This window comes from Sinocyclocheilus anshuiensis, unplaced genomic scaffold (genome assembly GCF_001515605.1).
Source record: "Sinocyclocheilus anshuiensis isolate Anshui unplaced genomic scaffold, SAMN03320099.WGS_v1.1 scaffold283, whole genome shotgun sequence".
Taxonomy (NCBI): Eukaryota; Metazoa; Chordata; class Actinopteri; order Cypriniformes; family Cyprinidae; genus Sinocyclocheilus; species Sinocyclocheilus anshuiensis.
The window spans coordinates 2396274-2422206 of NW_015549605.1; the positions used below are offsets into that span (position 1 = coordinate 2396274).

A 25933-nucleotide genomic window follows, 5' to 3' on the forward strand; every position below is an offset into this window, starting at 1 on the left:
TTTTCTATAACAAACTATAAAATATTTTCTATAAAAACGTTAATGCCCTGGCAGTGGCAAACAGCTTTGGTTTTATATTTAATTTGATTACATTAATGTTATAAGTTGAGATTTACAAGAAATATTTTAACTGCTATATGTAAAAGGAATACTGCTGTAAAAAAAAGCACCTTATTTGTTTAAAGTGTTTGCAAACCAAATGTTATTGCACTTTTGTTCATATAGCAGTACTTTTAAATGGAAAAAAGTGCACAATACACTACTTTTGAATGCATTATTGAATTTTGTGCATAATGCGATTAATCACAATTAAACCTTGTAATCATTGCCCAACACTAATATATATAATATTTATATTGTTTATTTAATATTTATAATTAAGTTTTCACTAAAAATATATTTTAATTATACATGTATGTTTTTACTCATTTATTTATGTATTTTATTATGTATTTTTTCATTAATTCATATAATTCATTACATTTATGTACTAACTTTATTATAAATTTCAATTGTATACAATTAATTTTTATATGTATTTTAACAAATATATATAAAAAGTTACGTAATTTATTTTCCATTAAAAATACATTTTAATGTATTATAAATGTATTAATTTACAAATGTATTAATTAACTTTTATTTTATTCTACATATAACTACTAAGTGTAATATTTCAAATTTAGGCAAATTTTAATGTATATTTTGTGTACTTTATATGTTGCCTTTATGTATTTTTATATTATAATATTTATATATTAAAAATTTGTATTTAATTTTATATCATATGTAATTTATTTTTCATTAAAAATACATTATAATATATTATGAATTTATTGATTTACAAATGTATTAATTAACTTTTATTTTATTCAACATATAAATACTAAGTGTAATATTTCAAATGTATGCAAATTTTACTATATATTTTGTGAACTTTATATGTTGCCTTTATGTATTTTTTAGATTATGTATATGTTCAAAATATGCATTTAACTTTATATCATGTGATTTATTTTTAATTAAAAGTATAGTATACATTTATTAAACTTTTTTTATTCATAAAATGTATATGATTCATTCAGCATATATATAAATTATATATATATAATTAAAAAAAAAAATTATAATAATAATAAATGTTTTTTGTTTGTGTGTTTGTAGGTCTGGCACGAGCCAAGTCGGTTCCCACTAAGACATACTCTAATGAGGTGGTGACCTTATGGTACAGACCTCCTGATGTACTACTGGGATCCTCAGAGTACTCCACACAGATTGATATGTGGTGAGTGATGTCACATTTACATTCAGTCCTGTCTTGTATGCTCGGTCTTATCCTCTCTCTGTCTCTTTCTCTGCCTCAGGGGTGTTGGATGTATATTTTATGAAATGGCTGCAGGTCGGCCGCTGTTCCCAGGATCCACCGTTGAAGATGAGCTGCATCTAATCTTCAGATTACTGGGTGAGCAAACACACACACACACCCACACACACACCCACATGTATTTTTATATTATAATATTTATATATTAAAAATTTGTATTTAATTTTATATCATATGTAATTTATTTTTCATTAAAAATACATTATAATATATTATGAATTTATTGATTTACAAATGTATTAATTAACTTTTATTTTATTCAACATATAAATACTAAGTGTAATATTTCAAATGTATGCAAATTTTACTATATATTTTGTGAACTTTATATGTTGCCTTTATGTATTTTTTAGATTATGTATATGTTCAAAATATGCATTTAACTTTATATCATGTGATTTATTTTTCATTAAAAGTATAGTATACATTTATTAAACTTTTTTTATTCATAAAATGTATATGATTCATTCAGCATATATATAAATTATATATATATAATTAAAAAAAAAAATTATAATAATAATAAATATTTTTTGTTTGTGTGTTTGTAGGTCTGGCACGAGCCAAGTCGGTTCCCACTAAGACATACTCTAATGAGGTGGTGACCTTATGGTACAGACCTCCTGATGTACTACTGGGATCCTCAGAGTACTCCACACAGATTGATATGTGGTGAGTGATGTCACATTTACATTCAGTCCTGTCTTGTATGCTCGGTCTTATCCTCTCTCTGTCTCTTTCTCTGCCTCAGGGGTGTTGGATGTATATTTTATGAAATGGCTGCAGGTCGGCCGCTGTTCCCAGGATCCACCGTTGAAGATGAGCTGCATCTAATCTTCAGGTTACTGGGTGAGCGAACACACACGCACACGCACACTCACGCCCAGCTCTCCAACTAAATGATTCAATTCAGAGCCTGTGTGATGAAACACACACTTCAACTCCAGACATTACGACATTAAACACACACTCTCACACCAGATGTGTCATGGTGTTCAGTCTCAGAAGTGCTTCTCACCTGCTTTAAAAACAAACTGCAACCATCTGAGCTGCCATGCTTGCTGTCCACGCACGCACACACACACACACACACACACACACACACACACATATGCACGCAAACACACGCTTGTGCATGGAAACAGTGAGATCACATGGTAGGTTACCACAGTTCAGTTGAAATCCTGTCCTGCTGACACTCACCTGATGTGTTTAACTGTGCATTCTGGAGTGTGGAAATATCTCAGAAAAAAAGACCTGGAAAGGAGGTTTTAAGCTATTTTTAAGCTATATTCAGTTTTTTTAAACTGTAGCCCAAACAGTACTGCATGCTTCTAACAATGCCAACCAAGGTCATGGGTTCAATTCCCAGGGAAAGCATGAACTGATTAAAAAAGGTAAAAAAAAAAAAAGAAAAAAAAAGAGGTATTCAATGCAGTGCAAGTTGTTTTAAATAAGCATCTGTTAAATGCATAAATGTAAATCATATTTCAAGCAATTTGTGGACTTTCCACTGCTTAGAAATAGAGAACTCGAAATAATTTATAAAAAGAGTTGTATTAAGTCGTGGTAAAGTTGTGGAAATCCTTAAGAACATAAACATTTATGAAAATTTCTTCTACATTTTTTCCCTCATTATCACAGATTTCTTTTGCTAGAGATTAGCTCTTTTGCAATATCTATACAATTATTTAAAATATTAACATTAAGTAAATTTAAAATGTAAATTTATACATACTGTACTACACCTCTTCCATGATAAACATGTTCTTAATTAATGAGTTTAAGTAGTTTAGCATGTTATTTTATAATATAATTTAAATATACACAATATAATTGTATTATATATATATATATATATATATACAGTGGGTACGGAAAGCTTTCCGTACTCACTGTATATATATATATATATTACAAAATAAATTGTACATTTTAGAATTTATATATACTGAAGTAAATACAGACAGATCATGATCAAAAGGGATCCGCGAATTTAAGTCCTGTAAAATCCAAAATGTATCAGCTCTGTTTAGAAAATGTTAGCTATGTGCTAAACGTAGACAGGCTTTAAAGTATAAAGTGTTGAATGGATGTTTTGGCTTTGTGTGAAACAGGTACACCTACAGAGGACAACTGGCCCGGCATCTCATCCATCGTAGAGTTCAAATCCTACAACTTCCCCAAATACAAGCCTCAGCCCTTCATCAATCATGCGCCCAGGTACCTGCTCTCTATCTGTGTGTCTCTCCAGCTGCTGCTTTGCTGTTTCATGCAGTGTGTGTTTGTTATGAGTCTGTGTGCTCCGTGTCTGTGCGGTGGCTTCAGTGTGTTTGTCTTGCCACACAGAGCAAATGACCATGACCTCAAAGCCTGTGTGTGTGTGTGTGTATGCTGCTGTGGGAAAGTGTGTGTGTGTGTCCTGGTGTATGTTAGAAAGCCATGTGCGTGCCAGTAAAGCAGGATATCCCGTGGAATTTCTGAGGCCGTTTGCTTCCTTCCTTACGTTTGCCAGTCTAATTTGTCAACCTGCCGATGCTCACATCTCTCTCCCTCCCTCCCTTCCCATCTACAGGTTGGATACTGAAGGAATAGAGCTGTTATTGTCCTTTCTAAGGGTAAGAATGTGCCAGAACAATGGATTGCATTAAATACACACACAAACAATTGTAAATGATTTTCCATCTCTTTATCTTAGCACACTTTTAATTTCCATTAACCCTTTTAAAGCATTATGATAACTTAAACTACCCTTTATCAGTCTAACAAGGCTTTCATCCTTTATTTCTTTTTTTCTCCATAGTATGAGTCCAAGAAGAGGATCTCTGCAGATGAATCAATGAAACACTCCTACTTCAAGAGTCTGGGCATGCGTGTGCACACACTGCCAGAAAGTGAGTGTCTTTATACACACACACACACACACACACACATCACATAATCGCTCGTATGTCCTCATTCTCATGATATGCTGTGCTTGTGCAGACATATCCATATTTACACTGAAGGAAGTGCAGCTTCAGAGGGACCCCGGTTACCGGAACTCCTCGTACCCAGAGACAGGTGTGTGTTTGTTTTATACATGTATTTATGTTCAGATACTCTTATAGTAGTCAGTCAGTATGGGTCAGTGTCAGTTGTGTCAGTAGTTTTGGGAACTGACACTAGGTGGCAATGATCGTGTAGACCAATAGCTATTGGAACAGGTTGGTTAATGTGATTGTGTTTAGATTTGGACAATTATTTAAAATGATTAATTATACATTATTTAAAAAAATTGTTTAAGGTTAACTGATACCTGTGACCTCCTGGTGGATTAACAAAAGTGTTATATGCCAACAAAATCATGACAGCATCTTTTAATAGCACTGTCAATGGATTTGTTAATGCATTGTCTCGAGAGAAAAAAAAAAGGTCTATTTTTAAAAAATGAATAAATAAATGTTAAATATTATGTAAAATAAGTGAAATTTCTATTTATTTGATTTATAATATGGTTTATAAATCATATATAATTAATGTTATATTTCAATAAATTAAATATTTAAAAAAATATTATAAAATAATATTATAAAATAGTTTATATTTCATAATATTGAATAAAAATTTCAAAATATTTCAAAAATATTTTTATAAATATATTATTTAAATTTATAACAAAATTAAAATAAATGTCCTAAAATGTAATACATTTTATACATAATAACATTTTAAATATTTTTAATGATTTTTTTTAACCTCTAACCCTTTGTGCTCTTATATATTAATGTAATTAGTGTGTAATAACTAAATATATTTTCTAAATTATATATAAAATACTATAAGAATAATGGGACCTTTTTGGATTCATGATGTACTCGCTCATTATATCAGTTTTGTAAATTAAAAAAAAAAAGTTACATAGTGTACCTTTTAAAATTAATTATTTAAATTAAAAAAGCATTATTTTTGTTTGCTTGCACACCGTGGTCTGTCCTCTAATAATATAACTAAATTATTTTATAACTAAATATGTATTTGAAATGAATTATATATTTAAAATATTTGAATTATTTTGTAACCTTGCATACTTTGTTCTCTCCCATAGTAATATTACTAATATATTTTATAACTAAAGAAATATTTAAAATTATAACAAAAATATAAATAAAATATTTGCATCATAGCATACTTTTATAACTAAATATATATTTGTAATTAATTATGTAATTTGTAAAAATTATTTTGTAACCTTGTGCACCGTGTTCTCTCCTCTATATAAAGCGAATTAATTTCTTAACTGAATATTTAAAATTAATCTTTATAAGACATATTTTGTAACCTTGTACACCTCTGTTCTCTGCTCCTTTTCACTCTCATCCTTCTGTCTCTCTCCTCACAGGCAACAGCAAGAACAGACGGCAGAGCATGCTGTTTTAAGCTGCGTTCCCTCACACTGTTGCCCATCGCTCTCACACTCTCACACAAGCACACAAACACACACACACACACTTGACGGATCAGTTCGACAGCTCTTACTCCGTGACTGTGTTGTATAGACTAACAGACTTAGTCACCCTTCGCTCACAGAGAGAGGGGTGTTTGTTGCGTGTGCATGCGTGGTGAAGGGGATTGGCCAAACCCACTGTCTCTCCCCCCCCCCACCCCTCCCCCAGTGTCCCGCCATCCAGCATGCAGCCTTGAGCCAGAGCGCCCATCGGCCCCTCGTCTGGATGCCCCTTCCCCTTCCCCTATGTGACGCTTAGGGTGTGCGAGCGTGTGAACGTGTATATATTTATTGACAGAGGGGTTGTTTTGCTGCTAATTGACTACTGTCTCTACGTAACTTCCTCACTCTTGGGGCAACCCTCGTGGACCCATCAGTCCCACGTTTTTGTTTTGTTTTAAAAGAACGATTATAATTCTGTTGAAAAAAAATGTTGGGATCGCAGCTGTCGGTTTGTCATTTTGTTGGTTTTACAGAGGTGGAATGCCTATACGAGTGTTTAGAATTTGCTTTTGGTTTTCTGGCATGGCGATTGCGCTTCAAACCGAGCGACAGATTCAAAACATTCATTCCAAAACCTCCAATTTTAACGTATCATTTCAAGAAAGAGAGTGGATTTGTTCCTCAAAGGCCGCGTCACGTGAACCAGGGACCATCTCGACCAGGTGGACTTGCAGAATGAGGGTGGAAAAAACAAACACTGGACCAGCAGGAACATTGTGACCTCCCCGTTTTGGACTGAGAACCGGACCATCTCTCCTTTTGCATTCATTCAGAGTGATCCTATTGGAACTGAAGTGCTTGTATGCCAGATGTGTTTTTAATTCTTTCTTTGACCTTTGGAGCTCCTGATGCATCATCAAAACCAGTTTTTTCTATTAATAGAGCTCCTCTGTAGCTTACGAGTGTATGCGACTCTTGTAAAAGATGCGACAAGTGAGGTTGTATGTGTGAAAATGGAGATCTGTAACTGTACAGAGCCATTTAAAGGCTCCATGCAAGCAATGGCTATGAAGATGAGCTAGTTTCACTAACAGTATTAAGAGATTGTTTTTTTTTTAATGTTACATATTGACCCCTCTGTGAATAATGGTATCTTAATGTGGCATGTTGGAGTCCGACTGTCCCACATTTGTGCTTGATTTTATTCAGAAGAGAAAACGATATTGTGTGTATAAAAGAAAAAAGGTAATAACAACAACAAAAATTTTGACAGCAGCGTTGGACCAATGTTTCTTTTTCCCAGCATTTATAAACATGAAGAAAGCAGAAGATATCAAACAGATTTTAGATGACTGTTTTTTGTTTTTTTGAACTGACAAATGTTAATTAATATCGTCAAATCGGAGTCGATTGTTTCTGGAGATGCGTGCGTGCGTGTGTGCGTGATTGCGTGTGTATACGTGACGCATGGAGTGCGTGGTGTCCTGTAAGCTCCGCCTCCGTGAAACACTCAGTACCAGCTGTCGGCTGAATTGACCGTTTAACTCTTTGTACTGCAGATATTTATTTCTCTTAATCAGTGAAGTAAACATGGTCTGTTTCATACAGCGAACTCTCTGTCGTCTGTTTATTATATTTGTGTGTGTGTCTGTGTGCATTTCATCTACAAATACAAGGTGTTCGTTCAGACGCGAGAGCGTTGCGTCGCATTCAACGCTTGTTTATTTTAAATACAAGGCACATTTTCTTGATTCTTGAAAAGCAAAAAATATAAAATTAATACGAGAATACACTTTTTTTTTTTTAAATCAATTCATTAATGAAAAAAAACGGAAGCTATTACAAAGCTTTTCTTTCCAATATTGCAATGGAATTTCGTCTATTACAAAAACGTATTTAAGCAGGAAAATAATACAAATAAACAATTCTTCCACAAAAAAGGCACAGCCGGTAGTACATTTGAAGCACAGTGCATACAACGCAATATTATACAATACAATACCAGACAAACAACAAACGAACAGAAACCCGGTTCACAGCCTCGGAAAGATTAAAAAGAGACTTAAATGCTAATGAGATTCCTTTAATATGGTTTAAACATTTCTTCTTTTTGAACTGGTCAAGATCTCTCCAGTTGAAGCACCTTAGGAATGGAGAACAGTAGGGAACGCTGAAGTTTTGCTTTAGAAAGTCTACGCTGTTTTAAACGTGTTTACGTCGTCCAGCATCGTTTGTATCTATCTGAAATTGAGATTATGAAAAATAGCTTGCATAACTTGCCACTTTCTCCAGGATACAGATTCTCTAAGGCTCTGTTTCCAATGACTCACCATCTTCTCAAAAGGACACTTCATGTGTTTTGGCATTACCTCATCATAATTCCCTATTTTAAGAGCTTGGGGAGGAATTTTGGTGAGCTGTTTGGATTGCAGCCTGAGTTAAAGAAGAAAAAAACAGTTTGCTGGTCCAAAATTCAACAGAACTGAAGGGTGCTATAGGTATAGGTGGCCACAAGGGGGTGAAGTGCAGTCTGGCTCAAAAATGACATGAAGGTCCATAATTCCTTCTTAGTGTGAGAGCAAAGGTATGATTCTGGGGAGGGGATATGTGGAGTGTCCAGAAATCAGGATTTCTGGGCGCTGGAGGAGAGGAGGAGAGAGGAGGAGGAGGATGATGAAGAGGAGTCCAGGTTGGGGAGGGGTACTGGGAGCGGCCCATTCAGCAGGGTCGGGAACTGTGAGAGTCAGAAAGCAAACAGGACATTGAGGTAATGCTACACATACTGAATCACAATGTCTTAATATACTATGTTTACTAACTATACAGCAAATGCCTTATAGTGGGGGAGGGGGGGGGGGCATTCAAATTATTGTATCAGGAAATGTCATCTAACAGTAAATTAACTGGATCAAATAATAGTTCACACATCTTAATGGTTCAATCTTATCAAGAAATGTCCAGGTATTATTTAATAGGATATAAATTCTATTTTATAAATAATATTTAATTATTATTATTATTATATCTTTGTTTTTGTTGTTGTTGATTTTTTTTGGGGGGGGGGCATTTCCGGATGTTTTTTTTGTTAAATGTATTATTATTACCTTTTATTTAATTAATTTAGATTTTGAGGTTAAATACTACCTGCATTTAATTTATTATTTTTTTTACTATTTATTTATTTATTTATTTATTTGGTTAGATAACGTTTGTTTATATATATTTATTTATTTAGTTTGTTATTTCTGATTTTCAGGTGAAATGGACATGTGTCCTTATATGTGCTATTATTACTATTAGTAGCAGTATTGTTATTTGAATTATTATATTATCTTTAAATGTTTATTTTATTTATAAATAAATAAGCCTGTTGGACTGATTTTGGTATTGTGATGACATTTTCAGGACATTTTCCCCAGAAATATTATTCCTGTAATACAGAAATTAATGTTTTATTAAATGATTAAATTATTTGCCTTATTCTTTCATTTCTAAAAATACCATAACTTGAATTCAGTACAACAAATGCCACCATAAAGTGTACTTAAAATTGGGCTTCAAAAAGAACAAAGAAAAATAAAGCCATTTAATTTACTACTTTTTATTTTTTAAAGAATACCTGGGCATTTCTTAACAGTTTCTGTAAATATCTCCATAATACACCTCTGTGAGGAAAAAACAAAACACCCTGTCTTTGTGGTTCACAAAACAAACACGCTTGTAGTCCATCACGGTAGCGCTAGGAGAGGAACTTCCTGTTATGTGAGAGCTGACTATACACACAGACACAGAGTCTTTTTCAGTTATCACCCCCTCCCTTTTTTAACAGGAAGCTGTTTTCCCCCATATCCAATGCAAAGAGGAAACATCTGTAGCTTATTTCCAAACCCTAATACACACACACACCAGTAAATCCATTTTCCGGATTGACTCAAAAACATCTCAAAAGCATCTACTTTTCCTGGTATATGTTTTACAGGTATAGAAAATCAACAACAAAAAAAACCCAAAGAAGAATTGCACTGTGAAAGAATAAAAGCCAGATGTGCCACAAAAGTTTTCCACTGCAGCCAAAACCGGCAGGAACGACAATCATGTGACCAACCAGAAATCTCCCACTACGGCCGCCCAGGGAGGAAGTGAGAGTAGGGGAGTGAGTGTACGTCTGTCTGTGTGTGTGTGTGTGCGGTAGTAAAAGTGCACATCACGAACTGTCACTATTCCTGTAAAGGCGGAGCCAAGCAGTCGCTTGTGGTTACCTTAATGGTTTCCTGCTGGCTAGCGATGTTTACAGTAAAGACTGGACCCTCCCCTCAAAAAGCGAGATGAGCATAAATATACAGTTTGCGTTCTGTCTTTTTTGTTCACTCACACACACACACACACACACACACACACACACACCTCCCTACACACTCACTCTCCCCCGGGCCAGAACAGGAAGTATCCACAGGATTTCCCCTCTCGCTCACATGAAAGCTGAAACATGACACCAAACACAAACACGCTCCCAAAACAGAAAAGCGAATCAGTTTCTAAAACACACTCGAATGTCATTGCGAAAACACATCCTCACATTCAGATTCCTCTTTTTATAGGTTTGAGAATGTTTTGTGCTTACCTGAAAGAGTGACCCGTGGCCCTGTAGCCTGGCTGGGCTGAGAGGGGCTACGGGACTCAGGCTGCTCCAGAAATGAATGGAGGACAGGAGAGGACTGGGTGTCAACAGCAAACCAGAGGGAGTCTGAAGAGAGAGAGAGGAGTAGGGGGAGGTATTGTGAAAGGGGGGAACAGGAACATGAGATGTTATTTGTATTAGTCACTGAAGTCATGGATCATGAAATCCCAGTGTCTTTTTGAAACTTTGGAAAGAGAATGTGAGTCTCTGCATGTCCAGGCACGTATTTGCGTCAGTTTGCAGGCGATAGCATGTGAAGCCTGTCATGCACAAGTAGTCTGAGAACCCCTTTAAAAAAATCTTCCCAGATTTTTTCACCTGAACAGGACAAATTTGGAGCGTCAAAGGTATTTTGCACAAATGCAATGCCTGTAAGCAGTAGGACGACTGTCCTGGACATAGCTGACGCTTATTTTATGTGTCCAAGCGGATGGAGCATTTTGCTCAATCTCATGTTATGAAATAACTGTCTGTCTATTGTAGATGTTTCAGTATGTTTAAAGCAACAGTTCACCCCCAATTAAACTTTCGTCATGTGCTCAAAGTAGTCTGAGAACCCCTTTAAAAAAATCTTCCCAGATTTTTTTAATCGTCCCAGATTTTTTCACCTGAACAGGACAAATTTGGAGCATCAAAGGTATTTTGCACAAATGCAATGCCTGTAAGCAGTAGGACGACTGTCCTGGACATAGCTGACGCTTATTTTATGTGTCCAAGCGGATGGAGCATTTTGCTCAATCTCATGTTATGAAATAACTGTCTGTCTATTGTAGATGTTTCAGTATGTTTAAAGCAACAGTTCACCCCCAATTAAACTTTCGTCATGTGCTCAAACTCATGTCATTCAAAATCTGTTTAACTTTGTCTTTTGTGGACAATTGTCCCAATTTCAATTTTCCGAAGGTGACCAGGGACTGTTGAACTCCAAAACAGGGTTGCCAGGTTTTCACAACAAAACCCGCCTAATTGCTACTCAAAACTAGCCCAATTGTGTTCTGGGGGGTAAAATACACTTCTTTTTTTTTTTGATGGGGTTCCCCTGGTAAAATTCGCATTTTAGGGGCTAAATATCACGTTATTGGGGTCGCTTAAACATGAAAAACAACCCGCGACAACAATGTTAACATAGCCCAATTCCGTGGGAAAACCGCGGACTTGGCAACACTGCTCCAAAAAGGCACCATTAAATTAGTCCATACGGCTTGTGCACTATATTTCAAACTTTCTGACGTCATACAATGGAACTTAGTCAAGTTAGATGCAATATTGAATGTAAATGGGGATGTGATGGATAGACTTATGGTGTGTACACACCAAACACGAAGCGAATATTCTCATCGCGTTATCACTCTAGATTACTCACAGGATGTTTTTTTTGTCGCAATCGTGTGAATAAAATCATCCCATAATGCTCTTCTCCATTTTCGGATACAACCGGACGTGTCAAACTGGACTTGTCAATAAGCTCTTCGCTGATTGTCTTGCGCAACAATGCGTCTTGTGAATTTTCCGCTCACTTGCTTGAAATGTTTCAACTTGCGCAGAAGATGCGATTGAAGCATACATTGCGCGTTTGTGGCAATCGCATTGCCCAATTCACATAATTCACGGTGCCCGGCGCAAATTCATGTCTTGCTTTTGGTGTGCACACACCATTACAGTCTTTACAATGGCACACAGTCAATGAAGGTCCTAGATTTCGTAATTCTCGCCAACTTTCAAAAGGGTTTTATGGAGTTTCATCGGCTGGACAGTCAGTATGCTGTTAAATAACAGTAAAAACTACTGAACACACTGTACTTCTATCCCTCACAGCCTCATTTTCATTCCTGTCAAAAATGGTGTTTCGTGTGTGTTTGGCCAATCAGTGTACACCGTGTCAATTATAGTTCCTATAGACCAATTACCGGTTTGTAAACATTCAGGATGCGCGCGCATCATGGTTGCAGAAAACCCGGGGAACTCAGAAAAGAAAAGAACACAATAACGCAGACAACAGGTAAATACCGTTATCGTGGTTTTCCATGTTCATGGAGTAAATATTTTTTAAATGGCTTTTTAAAAATGCCGGGTAGTCGGTGTTTCGTGTGTGTTTGGCCAATCAGTGTACACCGTGTCAATTATAGTTCCTATAGACCAATTACCGGTTTGTAAACATTCAGGATGCGCGCGCATCATGGTTGCAGAAAACCCGGGAGAGATAGCCAAGTGACGTAACTGTGACGTCTACTCTAAATTGGTCTATAGAACTGTTTTAGACCCTACTCCTTATAATAGCTAATTTAGTTCCCCCAAATGGAGTTCCTAGAACTAAATAGGTTCCTAGTTCTTGCAGTGCGAACACGGCAAAAAGCGGGAACTTTCGCCAATAGTTCTAGGAACTATGAAAAGGTTCCTCCGGTGCGAAAGCCCCTATAGACACCTGCGATGACAAATGGGGTTAACAGATATTGGAAACTCTAGTTTAAATGTGTAAAACGTTCGGAGAGAAATAGCGCAAACATGGACAAGGATGAAAAGTCTGTGTTCATGCAATCTATCAAACAGCGTATACATGTGCTTGCGTTTGCATCAAAACTAAGTCATACATGTTTAGAACAACATGAGTGTAAATAAACGATGACAAAGTTAATTTTTGGGTGACCTGTCCCTTTAAGAGAGAAAGTGGGAGAAAAATCCACACAAGCATGTAGCTTCCCATGGGTCATGGACTTTGGATCACCAGGTTGTGGCTATAGGGCAGCACGTGAAATCAATTTCTCGTTCTCGCTCAGTTTTTCTCTGTCCTGTGTCACTATGCTGTAGTGTGTGAGATTACAGACATATGGCTTTACTTACAGGTCTCTCTTTTCTCGCTTATGCCATTCTGTCTGTCTTTTTCCTCTTCCTGTCTCACTCTACCTCTTTTTAAAAACCCGTCTGCCTGCCACGCATTTCTCCCTACACACCCAGTAAAGACCGAAACGTCTCATAGAGTAGCTGTATTACCAGTATAGGTGTGTGTCCTGTCTATTTGTTACCTGTTGAACGCTTATAAACAGTGCCGGAGAGGATGTTTTTGTGTTCATTTATAGCTCAGTTCCAAAACCTGAAAGCTTCCTACAACGAAATGTAACCTAATCCGAAAGATCTACACAGGCAGCAACTAAATACTAGTGCAAAATTTGCTTCTTGCTAAGCTAACAACATGATACGCTGCCATAAAAATGTATAAAAGTACATTGCATTTATATTGTACTATAGCATATTGGAATAAATAGTCAATTTTTACTTAGACTAAACTGTTTTTGTTAATACTTTTGTAATAAGTACAATTCTAATGTATGAGAATGATAAAATTAGCCTGGTCAACACTAACATAATCAGACCAATATTACCTATTTGTTAAAAACAAAGCTGCCTTGCCTTCTCACAACTGAATCCAATAGAACTTTACATTAGCATGTTGCTAAGCTAACTACACAATATTCTAATGAGCATAGCATAAAAATATTGTCTAAAATTAAATGTTTTATTTAAATTTTAACAATATTGATCAATAATGTATGATATTATGTTAAATGTAAGCAGCGTGGCCCGATTCTGGGCTCGCTCCCTGTGGCCGGATGATAAATTTAGAGGCTGAGCGCTCTGCTCTGATTCGTCTACGCGAGCCTCCGGGCTGCGCTCCGGCCGCAGCGTGTAGACAGGGCTATGAGAAGGGGAGGGGCTACAGGATGAACAAGGGGAGGTTTTTGAAGCGAAGAAGACCTCCGCGGATGCAGGTGGCGGCGAGGAAGCCAGGGGAACGACCTTTTCTGATCGATTAGTGACAAAGCGAATCACCGTTTGTCCCTCCTCCCCTCTTTCGCCCCCTCGCTGCTTCTCGACTTTGATTGGACGCAGCAGTGGAGGCGGGCTTTGGAGGGAACTGACTGTAAAGGACGAGTACAGACCAGAGTGGAGATACTCGTTCCTGCAGGTGGGGCTTCTCAGCGATGACAGCGACAGCTTTGGAGATTCCTCCCCCTCGCCGCAATCTGACTCCACCTCCTGCAACATGATGCCCCCTGCGACGTGACCCCCGTCCCGACCGAGCTCCACCGCTTGGGGATCCATCTTCAGAATATCAGGGAACGAGACGAACTTGTATACAAACTTCTGGCCAATCACCTTCTTTATGATGTTCTGCAAAAGAAAAAGGATTACAATACACTCAAATGGCAATTCGTAACTATTTTACCTGAACTGGTGGCTAATTCATATGAATTTGTACAATCTTGGTCATACGTTTTAGTACAATCTGCTAATGCCCCATTGACGGTTGGCTGTAGGGGTGTAAAATTTTCCATACAAATCACATCGTATAAATTCACTACAAAATCGCCACCTCGTAAAATTGTTGCATTCATCCAATACGAGCGTGTGTAACCTTGTCATAATAATAGCGTAGTGCTCGGCTAAGTTTGTCGTAGTTCATGTTGGTCTTGTTCTTGCGCAGGCCCCAGAGTTTGGCGACTTCTTCCGATTTGAGTAGCTTGAACTCGCCGTCGTTGGATGTCCAGCAAATCAGGTGCTTATGGCTCTGGTCCAGCAGTAGCTGCAGCAGAAACTGCCACAGCGTGATAGCACTCTCCATATCTGTCAGACAAGAGAGGTAAAATTATAAACATTAACAGTTTACATTTTAATAATCATAATCGGGCTGATATTCTTTTCCAGAACCTAGTTAAATGTTTTTTTTAAGAACTGTTCACTGAAAAGTTCGGAACCAAAAATGGTTCTTCTTTTTCGATGTGGAAAACCCATTTTTGAAACCTTTATCTATAAGAGTGTGGGGTCATTAGACCAATTCAGATTGTGAGTTTGAGACTGTTTGTGAGTATTTTTGACGGATTAATTCCAAGGAATCGGTTAGAGAGTCATTTGTTCATAAGTCAGACTCTACAGTTCACACTGTACACTCTTACAAAAAAAAAAAAGGTTCTTTATTGGCATCAATAGTTCCATGAAGAACCTTTAACATCCATGGAACCTTTCCAATGCGCAAGGTTCTTAAAAAGTTACTTTTGATTAACACATGCTCTACACACTAAGAAAAAATGGTTCTTTTGAGAACTTTTAAGGAAAGATTCCATAGATTTAAAAGGTTTTTCATGGAATGCTAATATAGAAACTTTATTTTTAAGACCGTTGCTGTTTTGTAACAAAGCTGTTGCTTCTTGTTCTGATTTAAAATGTGCATATCGTTGTAACCGAGGTGAGAGTGTGGCGTAATTTCAAAAGAGTTTCAATCTAATTCAAATTAGCCAAATTTACACTCTGTCTGCATGCATTGTGTGTTTATTGGGAAAGAAAAGGTGGCTTAAGGACACGTTTAATGACCCTAACAAGGATTGAGGATCTGAAGGAAGATGCTGTGGTACCCCAAAGCCAAATTTAGTATATGTCTGTGAATAAGCGCGGACCGGCGCGTTGTTTCAATTGATCTGATAATCAGACATCCTTCCCAGCTTTACTGCATTCGTAAAAAAAAAACTTCCTTTAACCATATTCATGCAGGTTTTGAACAGGAAGTGGTGAAAAGGGAGAGGCCAGAGCATCAGCCGTACAAACGCGGCCACATTAAAGAACGCTCCTGAATTCATCGTCTTCCTTTAATTTCCCCTTTTCCCTCTGCACTCTTCATCTCTCGCATGAACAAAAAACGTCATTCCTGAGTGCCCTCCCACAAACTCTGCAAGCATTTCCTGTTCTGTTGTACATTAATGCACAGGCTCATAAACAACAAAGAGCTATCAGCCAGAAAGACTGACACGGGAATGAATCGCAAATAAGCAACATGTTCCAGCATCGACCGTGCTGCTGAACTCTCTGGGACGGAGGTGTCCACTCAAAGGCAGGCAAATACACCCACTGGTGAACAGAGATTACTAACAGGGTAAACATGGAGTTTATTCACAAGATCCTGTTTAGGAACAGATTAGGGTGACCAGGTAGAGATAAGTGGGATTAAGGGGGCACACAATAGTTCAAATGTCCCAAAACTAGAGCCAAAACCTACAACAAACAGAAAGGGAATTCTTAAAGGTATAGGTCACTCAAAAATGAAAATTCAGTTCAAAACGCCAATACAGTTCAAAGATTTGGGATCATTTTGTTTTGTTTTTTAAAGAAATACATTTTTTAACATTAAAAAACACCAAATTTTTAAACAATAGTGTCGCTATATCTGAGTTCCATTTGATCAAAATACCGGCTGATCCAGAATAACAGTAATGAAAAACATGAAGTCAAACACTTCCCTTTAAATTGATCTGCTGCGTAATCCTTCAACATCACCCAAACCGTTATTATCAGACTTTAATACTGCCAAAATTAGTCCAACATGCACAGACACACATACTTAATCTTTATACACCATGGCCGCCCATGTTGAAGATAAAGACTGATAGATCGTCCAGTTTTTGTGAATGGGTTTCAGAGCACAAAATGGTTAAAAGTGCTCTTTATATTCTGGCGCTGTGGTTGGATACAGACAGGAAGCTGCGATCTCACGAAACAGGATGTGCACAATGATATCTGCTCACATTCCTTCAAGAAACCTTAGACATAAGCAGAGCCTTTCATTGTAACATTTATAGTTTGGACAACATGACTTGAGTGATGCTAAACTGTCCTGCACAAGACATAAAAAAACTGACAAAAAAGACAAATTAATTATTTTCAGCACACTTAGATTTAGACAACAAAGCTGCAGTCAGTCTGGATCCATTGGGTGTAAGATAAGGATTTTCTACTGAACAGGAGTGAGTTTTTTCATCCATGCGGTCTGGGATTGACTCCAACAGGAAGGTGCAGTGGTTCAATGTTAAAAGCCCAACAGTAAAGGAAGTTTAAATCTTGCTTGGGCCACTTCCTGTGACCGCTGTCGTCATGCCCTTTAGCCACATGCTTACCCTTAGTGTACTCTCATAACCTCTTCCTCTACATCCCTGGTTAAAGTTTAGGAAATATAAAAATTATATATACATTATAAAACCTGTACACTTTGACCAGGGGATGCAACATTTTCATTGTTTTATTGAGCTTTTTATGGTAACAAGTCTAACATTTTACTTTTCAAACAACAGGCAAGTTAACCTGTTACAAGTTAAAATAACAAGTTGAAAATAAAATGCAATATACAATTAGGAACGTACAACAATGAAAAAATAACTAACATAAATAAATGTATATATAAAATTAGAAATAAGTATTTTCAGTACACTTGCTACTTAATATTTCTAGAAATGTTTTCTCAAGTGCAGTTATTAAATCTTTCATTTAAATATAAATAATTAAAATGTTTAATAACTTAATTATCTATTTTTTAATTATGAAAAATCATGAAATCACTTTAGATTATAACATAATAACAAACAAACAAATAAATAAATAAAAATAGACCAGTTGCTTACAAACAAACAAATAAATAAAGCACCATAAAATTATCATAAAAGTAATCCAATATGATTTGTGAACTATCAAATCTTCTAAGATCACATAAAAGCACACGTTTCAATATGTGCATGTTTTCATTGTATGAAAAAGAGCAGCATGAACATTGTTCAAAATGTCTCCTTTTGTGTTTCAGAACAGAGAAAATGAAGCAGCTTTGGAACATCATGATGGCTCATGAACGACCACAGACTTTTCATTTTTAGGTAAACTGTCCCTTTAAGAAACATGCATATACTTAATATGTTGTAGCACAGAGTTTCTGCTTATTTTCAGTGGATAACTGGTGTATAAACAAATTTAAGTTGAGGGGATGGTGTTGAGTGTTGGGATGCAGGACACCAGGAAGCCCTGGGTGGAGGAACAGTAAAGGACCTCAGGTTGAGGTCTGAGAGGCGTTCAATAGACATGAGGAAACCAGTTTGACTCGAATTCAAAGCTGTCAAATGTGTGTGTGTGTTTGAACACACTCCTCAGTTTTAACTAGCGTTACATCATGCCCTTTGGTAACTGTAAGTCAGTCAAACAGGGCGGGCTGGCATTTACTGCAGCCTTCCTGCTGTCTGAGCCAACGCTCTCCCGAGACGGATGGAGGGAACGAACGAGACGGAGTGGTAGATGGAGAAACAAGGCTGGATGACTCACACGTGTGGATAGCTCTGACACGGAGCATGTTTTATTGGCCAAGTGGAACTCCCTGGTTGCAGACGGCCTTATTTTGGGAAAGTTTTTGTCATATTTTTGACAAAGACACAAGCTTAAACTTTCACCCTGGTTTTCGCTCATCAAACTGCCGGCTCTGGAAGTCATCAAGGGATTGATCAAATAATGAGCCGAAAGGAGCAAACGACCCCAAAGTCTAGCAGGACAGGCTAAAATCAAACCTAAAACACTTGAAGTCAACATGAAATGGTGTTCGTGACACGTTATGCTTCTGTAATGTGATGTATTTCCAAATAATGTCATTGGGAATCAGTAGGATTATGAAAAATGGTTGCAAAATGAGTAAATATAATATAATATAATATAAAAAATATTTACAAATATTTACAAATGAAAAAAAGAAAAGTTATTATATTTTTTGATGTAGTAAAGTGATGTATTTTCTAATAAAACACTTGGTTTTATCCATTGGAAATCAACTGGATCATGAAAAATTTGTAAATATTGTAAGAAAATAATAAAACTAAAGTTTTAATAGTAAAATTTAGTAAAGTTTTTGTTTTCTTTGTTTTTCGTTTTGATTTGGTAATGTGACATTTAAATAAAACACTTGATTTTATCCTTCAGGAGGCAATTTAATTGTGAAAAATGGTTGGAAAATGAGTAAATATTTTAAGAAAATTAGAAAAGTAAATTTATTACATTAGGTTTATTACATTTTGATGAATAGACATTTCTGAATAAAACTTTTGATTTTATTCACCGGGAATCAATGTTGTGAAAAATGTTTGCAAAATGAGTAAATGTTTTAAGAAAATATGAAAATAAAAATGTTATTACATTTTAATGTAGTAATGTAACATTTGTACATAAAACACTTAAGTATCCATCAGAAATCAACTGAATTGTGAAAAATGGTTGGAAATTTTGTAAATATTTTAAGAAAATAAGTACATTTTTTTCACTTTGGAATAACAATCAGTGGATAATTCCTGAAAACCTGGAACATGTATTAAGATTTTGATCATGTTGACTTTCTGCTTCATAATTTGGTGTGCACGACTTTCATTTTTGTCTTTTCAGATGCTTTTGGTTGGAATATCAGCCAGAGGGAGTGTAAAGAGACACAAACAGCAAGATTCGGCCAAACCTGTGGTGACAAAGGAGGAAGTGCTCAGAAAATGCTGCCAATACAGGCTACAGATATTTATCAGGAAGTATTGTCTGCTTTCTCACACACACACACATGCTCATTGAATACTCTTCTACATATGTGACACAGATCTCATTATACATACTCATGTAGCAATTTACAGTCACATCTCATACTTAACTCTTGGGCAAAACATGAAAGCTCGCCGTACGCCACATACCCAGTTATTTTTTACATATAGTTATAACCCCCAAAGAAGTGAAATAAAACCATTTCCTGCTCCAGCATCCTCTGAGCGGAGCATCTGCGTTAAACGACCGTAAAACTGTCTATATCAGGACTTCCTCCAATTCTCCTTTGAAGGGCGTCTTCCTGGGAATATTTAATTGTGAAAAATGGTTGGAAAATGAGTAAATATTTTAAGAAAATTAGAAAAGTAAATTTATTACATTAGGTTTATTACATTTTGATGAATAGACATTTCTGAATAAAACTTTTGATTTTATTCACCGGGAATCAATGTTGTGAAAAATGTTTGCAAAATGAGTAAATGTTTTAAGAAAATATGAAAATAAAAATGTTATTACATTTTAATGTAGTAATGTAACATTTGTACATAAAACACTTAAGTATCCATCAGAAATCAACTGAATTGTGAAAAATGGTTGGAAATTTTGTAAATATTTTAAGAAAATAAGTACATTTTTTTCACTTTGGAATAACAATCAGTGGATAATTCCTGAAAACCTGGAACATGTATTAAGATTTTGATCATGTTGACTTTCTGCTTCATAATTTGGTGTGCACGACTTTCATTTTTGTCTTTTCAGATGCTTTTGGTTGGAATATCAGCCAGAGGGAGTGTAAAGAGACACAAACAGCAAGATTCGGCCAAACCTGTGGTGACAAAGGAGGAAGTGCTCAGAAAATGCTGCCAATACAGGCTACAGATATTTATCAGGAAGTATTGTCTGCTTTCTCACACACACACACATGCTCATTGAATACTCTTCTACATATGTGACACAGATCTCATTATACATACTCATGTAGCAATTTACAGTCACATCTCATACTTAACTCTTGGGCAAAACATGAAAGCTCGCCGTACGCCACATACCCAGTTATTTTTTCCAAACCCCCAAAGAAGTGAAATAAAACCATTTCCTGCTCCAGCATCCTCTGAGCGGAGCATCTGCGTTAAACGACCGTAAAACTGTCTATATCAGGACTTCCTCCAATTCTCCTTTGAAGGGCGTCTTCCTGGGAATGCCGATCCTGAACTGAAAGGTAGGAATTCCTGCTGCGGGGAGCAAACACAGGAACACGGGGACCACACGGACACAAGGCACAAATGGGAGGCTTCCTCTTCTCTTTTCATGCTGGCACAAACCTCTCGCCCATATGGACATCTAAACACAGACATGCTTTGTGTGACACCATGATCAACGGACTCACTGATACCCAGATTTACTGCCCTAATCAAAGGGAATAAACGGAGCGAGCTGATTTCAAAAGCTCTTGGCAGTTTGGAGAGGTTTCTGCACGGAACGTGGCTGTAAAAGTCATTGTTAGATTATCGCAAGAGGGGAAAAATGGAAAAAAAAACTGCACATGCAAAGTCTCTTTTTTTTATCTTTCAATATGAGCAATGACATAAACTGTGCAGAAGCCAAGTCTGAACCCTTAGCCAGGATTTTCTAAGACACACAAATAAATAAAAGACAGTGTGCGCTAAACAAAAAGACACACTCGAACATAGCGCTGCATTGGCTCTGTTCTTCTGCCGTTGTCTGGCATGCATCAGCTTCATGGTCATTAGGTTTAAAGATGTTTTAACACACTGCATGAAATTTGGGATGAAATAAGTGAAGTTTATTTCATAGTTTTTACAGTTAGATGGCATCAGTAGGTCCACAGGGATTCTGTCTCTCAACATCCGCTTGTCAAGCAATCATGTTTGTTTATTAAATATTTTAACAATAAGAGTAGTACTCTTTATTTCTGTTTAACCATGTTTTTTTCCCCAAATAGTGCAGGAAATGTGAAAAAAGTCTACAGATGCCATCTAAGCCTAAGCATCAGTAAGAAAATAAACTGTTTTACCACTTTAAATGTTTATTTGCCTCAGAAAAACTCTCAATTTCTGAGTTTACTTTGTAGAAAATACACTGAACAAATTTGTTGTGAAGTAAATACAGCGGAAAAGATTGATTATTTTCTCCAATAAATTATCTGAACTTTAAAATCTACTCAAATACTTATTTGCTTCTTTGATTTATCTATAACGGTGTCTCATATTCGTTTCAAAGTAGAAAACTTTGCAATAGATTTAAAAAAGTATAACATTTAATAAAACTACCTACATTTACAATGCACTGTTCCCATATTGCATTGGGGAATGAATAATTAAGGTCATGTTTTTTCACTATTTGCCAGTTTTATTTGCACTTTTGTTAATTTTGCTGTTATATTCTTGTTTTGCGTTTTGAGTTAATTTTCTACTGCTCAAAAATTACCCACCATAATTGTGTTTTGTGTACCAAAAATTGAGCTAGTTGTAGTTAGTTTCCAAAAAATGATCAGTGTTCATGTATATTCATTATTAATTTAGATGTTATTTAGTTTTACTATTTTAAATACAACTACAATTGCAAGTTGCAGATATATATGAATTTTAGATATACGTATTTAATATTATTTTACAAAGTAGATTTTACTTAATTTTATACGGTCAAAATGTACTACTAAAAATTGTGCTTTTCGAGTCATTTTTCAGTGTACAGCTGAACTTTTTTTCTCAGATTGCCACAGGTGAGAAACTCTATTGGAGCTTGTTTTCAAAAAATGCCAATGGAAAACGCCAAGAAAACCCATGCGCACCATCAAATCTATCCAACCCATCTAACCATACAGGAAGTAGACAGGAGGAACATGTCTGTAGACAACAGCTCAGTCTGTCAATGGCTTAACAGGCAACATATACTGCCTGATAAGGCTGATTTTTAAAGTTTCACACACTGCGTGTGCATGTGTGTGTATATATAAAAGGGGAAAGAGGAGAATCTTTCAGGTGAGAAGATGCACTCCAGGCTCTCTCCAGCGTAAAGTGACACGCTCACACCCTTCAAGACTCATGCAACAGACACGCAGGGACAGTTTGGACCCAAAACCCCAAGCCCAGTGTTTTGAATGGCCCCTAGACAGCTTTTAAACACCAAACTTGCTGTCGCGCTCACAAACCCCTCCACTGTAGTGCCAGCGGAAACTCGTAATGAGATTAGTTGGTGTGCGCAGACATTACTTCGTCATGACTAAATGTGCGCTCTTCCTGCGCACACAGACTGCAGTGGAAAATTCAGGGAGCTCCTGCTGAAGAGAGGGAGAAAAGAGAGCCGTGAAGGACTTCTCTCCACGACCACATTTCTCCAGAGAGAGCTGCAGCTCTTGAAATTACGCAGACAGATCCAAGAACGTCTGGCGGCGTGTCTGTGTCCATATAGTGGCTTCAGAAAGAGTGCGGACACTTTAAAATATCATAGCTTTTAGTAGCAAAATATCAAAAAGGAAAACATTCCTTATACTTTAAACTAGATTTTGGAATGCTTGCATTAAACTTTTTTTTTTTTTATCAGGTTGGCTGTTCTATTGAAATGATGGTTCCTCTTTTAAGCAATTTCATGGAAAATACAGAAATATTATGGCACAAAAATATAGATATAATAGTCAAAAAGGGCTTGGAAAGCATTCCTTGATTACATGAAACTAGATTTCACTGCATTTTACTCTTTGCATTAAACTGTTTGAATCTAACTGGCTGTTTGATCAAAATGATGGTTCCTCTTTTCACCCATTTCAGGGCAAATACAGTAATATTAAGGCTGCAAAATACATGCAGTGTGTCCAAAACTTCAAAACAGAAGGAAATGGCATCCAAAGTGGCATTAGATTTAAAGAAAGATGGCACAAGCATGCTTTAAAAGCAAAACATTCATTCTAAATGATAATACAGCAGTTTAAAATGAAGACCATTGTTGTCAGAGTTGAACATGAACTTGACAAACTACACCTGGTTGCTATGCTAGGAAAAAGGGCTTGGAAAGCATTCCTTGATTATATGAAACTAGATTTCACTGCATTTTACTCTTTGCATTCAACTGTTTGAATCTAACTGGCTGTTTGATCAAAATGATGGTTCCTCTTTTAACCCATTTCAGGGCAAATACAGTAATATTAAGGCTGCAAAATACATGCAGTGTGTCCAAAACTTCAAAACAGAAGGAAATGGCATCCAAAGTGGCATTAGATTTAAAGAAAGATGGCACAAGCATGCTTTAAAAGCAAAACATTCATTCTAAATGATAATACAGCAGTTTAAAATGAAGACCATTGTTGTCAGAGTTGAACATGAACTTGACAAACTACACCTGGTTGCTATGCTAGGACACTTGTGGTGAACTTGGGGACATCTTGGGTTAGATCTGAGGAAACTCTAGCATCATCTGCTATCTGAAGTCCATACATGTATCCAAACACATTTTGGGCTCACAAACATTGATCTCCTCCAATCATTTTAAATAACCCCCAGCATAGTACAGGAGTAACATCAGCTCTAGGGCTGAACTGAAGTTTCTTTGTTTGCCCCAATGACTCATTTTCAAGATGCTGTCTGCTGCCAGTTTCAATCCGGAAGCGCATGGCAATTAGTCTGCTGCTGTTTCCAGACAAACCAGAAACTCTACTAGTGCGTTTAAAGCGCCAGGAGCCAAATTTCAGCCTTTTCTAGCAGCCCTGCTTTCGAATGTACAACCAACAAAATCTTTGAAATATACGTCACGAAATCGTGAGCTCAACAGGTATTCAAACTTTCCTCAGCCGTGCGTAAACGGTGCGTATATTGCGCGTAAGGTGGACGCTTGAATTGTCTTCTGTGTCTGTTATTGCTAAAAGAGATCTATTCGTGTTTAAACACTAATTACTTTATAACTGTACACATTTAAGTCTCAAACATCACTTCTGAACATTTCAAACAGCTCCGTCGTTTGTATACGTTCATTCTTTTTTGGGGATATCAAGTTTCAGTCGTGTACTTTGGAAGGTTTCTTCCTTTCAGTGTTATTATTAAGTAAGTACACATTTAAAAACAAACATGCATAAAACGTTCGAATAGCATGGATGGATTATTCACATACCTGTGCGTAATGGTCAGGCTTTTTGGGGTCCTTTTTCGCTTTATTAAAAAGAATTCCGTATAATGCGCTGTTTTTCCATGCTGTCGGCCGTCTCGGCAGCTCTCAGTCGAACTGTAATGGGATCCCGACTGTTTTCTCTCTCTCTTTCTCTCTCTCTCTCTGAGCAGGAAGTTGGTGCAGGCAGACAGCGAGCCGGCTCACTTCCTCTCGCCGTGCGCTATTCCCCAGGCGCTCGGCCCGTCTGTGTAAACACGCTTTTCCTCCTCCAGCCCACCATCCGACGTTCAAGAACACAAGCACGCAAGCGCACGCAGTATACTGTAATCTGAATCTGCTGCGAGCGGAGCGCACTGACGTCACCCTCTTCCTATCCGGGACCCGCCGGGAGGGGCCGTGTTCCTTCCTCTACACACATTTTGTATATGTGTGTGTGAGTGTACCTGTATTTCTATTCTGGTGGAGACTTAAACCTGAATACACACAGACTCATGGGGACTCGTGTCATGGTGGGGACCTAAATTGAGGTCCCCACGGGCAAACAAGCTAATAAATCACCCAGAATTAAGTTTTTTGAAAATATAAAAATGCAGAAAGTTTCATGTGAGGGGTAGGTTTAGGTGTAGGGTTGGTGTAGGGCAATAGAAAATACGGTCTGTACAGTAGAAAAAGCATTACGCCTATGGAGAGTCCCCACAAGCATAGCAAACCAGACATGTGTGCGTGTGTGTGTGTGTGTGTGTGTGTGTGTGTGTGTCTGATTCTGACGTTTGGGGATCAAGTTGCTAGAAAATGTCCTCATAACTTTACTAAATCAGGGAGAACAAAAAAATGTGGAAAAAAATCTTAAAGAGAATAAATAGGTCATTCTGTGAAATTGGTGGATTTTCCTTTTGAAATGGTGAATTTTGTACATTTTAAAGGATTTTAAACATTCTGTTAGACAGAAAAATGTGTT

At 36.8% G+C, this 25933-nt stretch overlaps 2 protein-coding genes across 2 annotated transcripts in view; one reads left to right on the forward strand and one right to left on the reverse strand.

Moving 5' to 3' along the window:
• cdk17 (cyclin-dependent kinase 17) overlaps positions 1 to 7823 on the forward strand; it is a 43391-nt gene extending 35568 nt beyond the window's left edge. The window contains exons 10-16 of the mRNA XM_016447549.1: positions 1165 to 1285; positions 1365 to 1462; positions 3502 to 3607; positions 3960 to 4002; positions 4188 to 4278; positions 4370 to 4447; positions 5766 to 7823. Of these exons, the coding sequence (XP_016303035.1) occupies positions 1165 to 1285; positions 1365 to 1462; positions 3502 to 3607; positions 3960 to 4002; positions 4188 to 4278; positions 4370 to 4447; positions 5766 to 5803 (575 nt within the window). The 3' untranslated portion in view covers positions 5804 to 7823. The remainder of the gene's footprint in view (positions 1 to 1164; positions 1286 to 1364; positions 1463 to 3501; positions 3608 to 3959; positions 4003 to 4187; positions 4279 to 4369; positions 4448 to 5765) is intronic.
• LOC107658731 (ETS domain-containing protein Elk-3-like) lies at positions 6921 to 25309 on the reverse strand. The gene is made up of 5 exons (XM_016447383.1): positions 24979 to 25309; positions 14903 to 15111; positions 14068 to 14658; positions 10435 to 10611; positions 6921 to 8547 (listed from the first exon to the last, which is right to left on the reverse strand). Exons 2-5 carry the CDS (start codon positions 15107 to 15109, stop codon positions 8437 to 8439), a joined length of 1086 nt encoding a protein of 361 aa, XP_016302869.1. The 5' UTR covers positions 15110 to 15111; positions 24979 to 25309; the 3' UTR covers positions 6921 to 8436.
• Positions 25310 to 25933: the final 624 nt, after the last annotated feature.

Bases quoted from the DNA above. Each gene is read 5' to 3' on its own strand.
- LOC107658731 (XM_016447383.1), bottom strand. From the start codon at position 15,109: ATGGAGAGTGCTATCACGCTGTGGCAGTTTCTGCTGCAGCTACTGCTG. The intron at 14,659-14,902 runs GTTACACACGCT...TTTCTTTTGCAG, and splicing joins TACGCTATTATTATGACAAG to AACATCATAAAGAAGGTGAT. The intron at 8,548-10,434 runs GTAAGCACAAAA...TGACTCTCACAG, and splicing joins GCCACGGGTCACTCTTTCAG to TTCCCGACCCTGCTGAATGG.